The sequence below is a fragment of the Triticum dicoccoides genome, chromosome 4B (genome assembly GCF_002162155.2).
Source record: "Triticum dicoccoides isolate Atlit2015 ecotype Zavitan chromosome 4B, WEW_v2.0, whole genome shotgun sequence".
Classification (NCBI taxonomy): Eukaryota; Viridiplantae; Streptophyta; class Magnoliopsida; order Poales; family Poaceae; genus Triticum; species Triticum dicoccoides.
This window is the reverse complement of record NC_041387.1, coordinates 5,193,093-5,196,543: the sequence shown is the minus strand read 5'-3', so window position 1 is coordinate 5,196,543 and position 3,451 is coordinate 5,193,093. Positions and strand designations below refer to the sequence as shown.

Here is a 3,451-nt window from a genome sequence, read left to right as displayed (position 1 = left end):
GGATTAGGTGTCAGTCAAAAGGGAGCGTGCGGGCATGTGTATGTGAACAAACGGATGGTCGGCTGATGCTTAGTACGGGAGTAGATGTTTTCTAATGTCGTTCGTCTTAATCTACACGGAGAAAGCGTGCATCCATGCAAGCGCTTCCTCCTTTACAACGAAACAACCTTTATGCGTTCAAACTGAAAAATTACCATGCGCACCTTTCCCCATAATTTTTTGTGGAACTTTCGCTACCTCTATATATAATTCAGGAGCTAATTAAGGAGCCTGGCATTCTGAGTCATCTCTCAAGTCCCAAGTTTAGTTTCAGAGGTAAAGAGGAAAATGGGAGGGTTCTTCTCGGTTCTGTTTGGCCGCCGTCCGGCGGCGTGGCGCCAGGTCGGGGTGGTCGACGCGAAGGACATTGACCCGGACGCGCCTACACAGGTATGATCCATCATCCCATGTAAATCATTAAGGGCAGTGCTAGGCGCCGGAGGCCGGACGCCGCGCGGCCACAAGATTAACGCTTAGGACCGCACGATTTAGCAATCTATCCCACGCCAGTTCCCTTCTTCCTCGCTTCAGATCCATCGTATTCCCCCTGTGGTTTGCTCGTCGCCCTCACCCCACTGCTCGCCTGCTCACTGCCGCCGCCCGCCGGCTCACCGCGGCACAGCACGCCGTGGACGCTCGCCCCACTGGACAGTTGCAGCAAAAATCTCCACTCCGCCTTGTTCCGGCAAAACCAATTGCTGTTTCCAGTAAAAAACATAAAGGCTGAAGCAAAAATTACCAACACGGTCACCGCCGTCGCCACGACAACACCTTCTTGCCGGTTGAAGCAAATCCCCTGCCTGGTTCCAGTAAATTCAAATACTGTTTCCAACAAAAAACAAAATCAAATACTGGTTTCAGCAAAATTAGAAGACGGTGGTAGCAAAAAATAGGCTTCTTCCAGCAAGATACGGTGATAGCAAATTTCTAGCCGGTTCCAGCAAAATCAAAAGAAGGTAATAGCAAAATCTGGGTTGGTTCTAGCAAAAGAAACCAACTCGTCGGCTTTCAAGCAAAGAAAAATTTGGAGCACCACAGCGGACCATCGATGCTCCCGACGACACCGGTTGTAGCACCTCTCGTCGCCGGTTGCAGCACGCAATCCCAGCCCCGCCCGTCACCCCCCGCCCCGTCGCAACTCTGTGTTGCCTGGTTGCAGCATGCCGAGATGGCGGTTCCAGCTTCGGCTGACGCAGGTTGCAGCATGCCTCGCTGTTGTGCTGGTCTCCAGTCACCGGTCGCCGCTCGTAGCATGGCCTCGTCGGAGTGTGCAACGCAAACGCGAGAGGACACGGGGTGTGGTAGCGCACAGCCAGGCCGTCGACCCAGAGCGGCTGTCCGTCATGGCGGGTTGCAGCACGCAACCTCAGCTGACTCGGCGCCGACGACCTCGCCTACCGGCAACTGGTGGCTGGGGGCGGTGGGCTTGGCTGGCGATTTGTTTTAGGAGAAAAGCTGAGATGCGGGATAAAGAAGAGCAATGAGGGTTGTGGAGAAGGTGGATAACGCATGGGAAAAAGCGATGTGACGGGCCTACTAAAGCAGTGCGCGCGCACGATCGGCCGAAAGGTTCGGTCGACGTGTAGACGTGAAACGATTCTCAATCATTAAGTGTGGCTAGGCGGGTTGTTGGGCTTGTCCAGATCGGTTTTGTAAGTGGTCTGCACGGCGGCGAGCAGCACGCCTGCAGCCGACCTTGCAACAGTGCAGCCGCTCACAAAGTCGGGTCGCGGTTTGTAAAGACATCTCCAATAGTTGTAAGATAGATATTGGTAAATTTGCCATCTACTCCCTCCTTTCCGGTTTATAAGGCTCAATTTAAAAATGTCATCAGCCAATGTAGATGGTGAGTGATGGAATACCTTTTGGAGTTTGCAAAAGCACCCAATTAATGCTTTTTTTTCCTCCAAAAAATATGTTTACCAATGCATTAGTTGCAATTCATGCATGCATAAATTACATGCATTGGTCAATTTTCTCTTAATACTTGCATGCAATGATTTAATGCACCTTGGAATCTTAACATGTGATGGGAAACAACCAAATTGAGCCTTATAAAATGGAAAAACTAAAATTTTGAGATAAGCACTATAAACCGGAAAGGAGGGAGTAGGACATAGTGATGATGTGGCATGCAATAAATATGAAGAGAGAGCAAAGTTGTATGTAAAATAACCAACAACCTTTGCACAAGCTCCAAGGTGAAATAGAGAGCAATCACATTTATTTTCTCATCATTTATTGGATAGCTTACATACAACCTATTGGAGTAGTTGTATGATAGCTTGTTGGTTGATGACATGGACATTTTACCAACAAGACTAACATACAATCTATTGGAGATGCCCTAACAGCGGCTGTAACGTAGTGGTCCCGGGGTTTGTAGGCTGTGTGGAGCGGCGGCAACTTGAAGCAACAGGGGCCGCGACGACGTACAGGTGAGAGGAAAAAGGAAGAGACGACGAGAGAGAGAGAGAGAGAGAGAGAGAGAGAGAGAGAGAGAGCGAGAGGTAGAAGAGGATGTGGACTAATGCATCGATATTTCCGGATAGTCGGATAAGGGGTTGTTTGGTTTCCAGGGCCGTCTTCAGAAATTCGGGGCCCCAGTGCGAAATGAGAATTGAGCCGTAAAATAAAAAAAACTTATACCTAAAACATACTCTCACTTAAATTATACTACTATACTTGTTATTTCATACGATATTTGGGGACATATCATACGTACTATCTTCCCCCTAATACTTCACCCAATTATCAGTGAACTGTTGCACATATTCAGTATACTCATTAGCCACTAAATTATTTGATAGAGAAAATAGCCTAAAACAAATCTGCTTTGGATTGGGGGCACCTGATGGACATTGACTGGTCAGTGATGCGTAAATTAATCTTCTTATCGATCTGGCATTAGCCTTTGGCGTTCAACCAGCGGCTGGCTTATGCTTAGCTTGGCAATGTTGGCACCTGTTAGACTCGATTCGTGCTCGAATTCATGGCGCAAATTCTGTAGCATGGCCCCTGCCCTCTTGGTCCTTGCGGTGCTGGCGGCAAGCAGATAAGATCTAGTCGGAGGACTCGGGAATACCGGAAACGAAGGGACGACCAAATTCACCGTGAGAAGGCCCTGATCGGGAGATAGTTTTCGGAGAGCAGGCGATCAAACCAGGCCGGAAAGACAAAAACCATAAAAACAAAGAAAATAGCCTACCCAAAAATATAACTAGGCCCAAAATTTAGGGGCCCTAAAACATGGGGGCCCGGTGCGGTCGCACTGTTCGCACATGGCCATGGACGGCCCTGTTGGTTTCCGACCTTGTATTGCCACTCTATGCCATATATTTTTGTGAAACTTGCTTACGGTTAGTTCAATAAAATGAGAGCCATAAGAGACAATTTTTTTTGTTTTTGGAAA

At 48.4% G+C, this 3,451-nt stretch overlaps 1 protein-coding gene across 1 annotated transcript in view; it reads left to right on the top strand.

Moving 5' to 3' along the window:
* The first annotated feature begins 313 nt into the window (after positions 1 to 313).
* LOC119294505 overlaps positions 314 to 3,451 on the top strand; it is a 13,244-nt gene continuing 10,106 nt past the window's right edge. Inside the window, exon 1 of the mRNA XM_037572702.1 lies at positions 314 to 429. Coding sequence (XP_037428599.1) covers positions 328 to 429 — 102 coding nt within the window. The 5' untranslated portion in view covers positions 314 to 327. The remainder of the gene's footprint in view (positions 430 to 3,451) is intronic.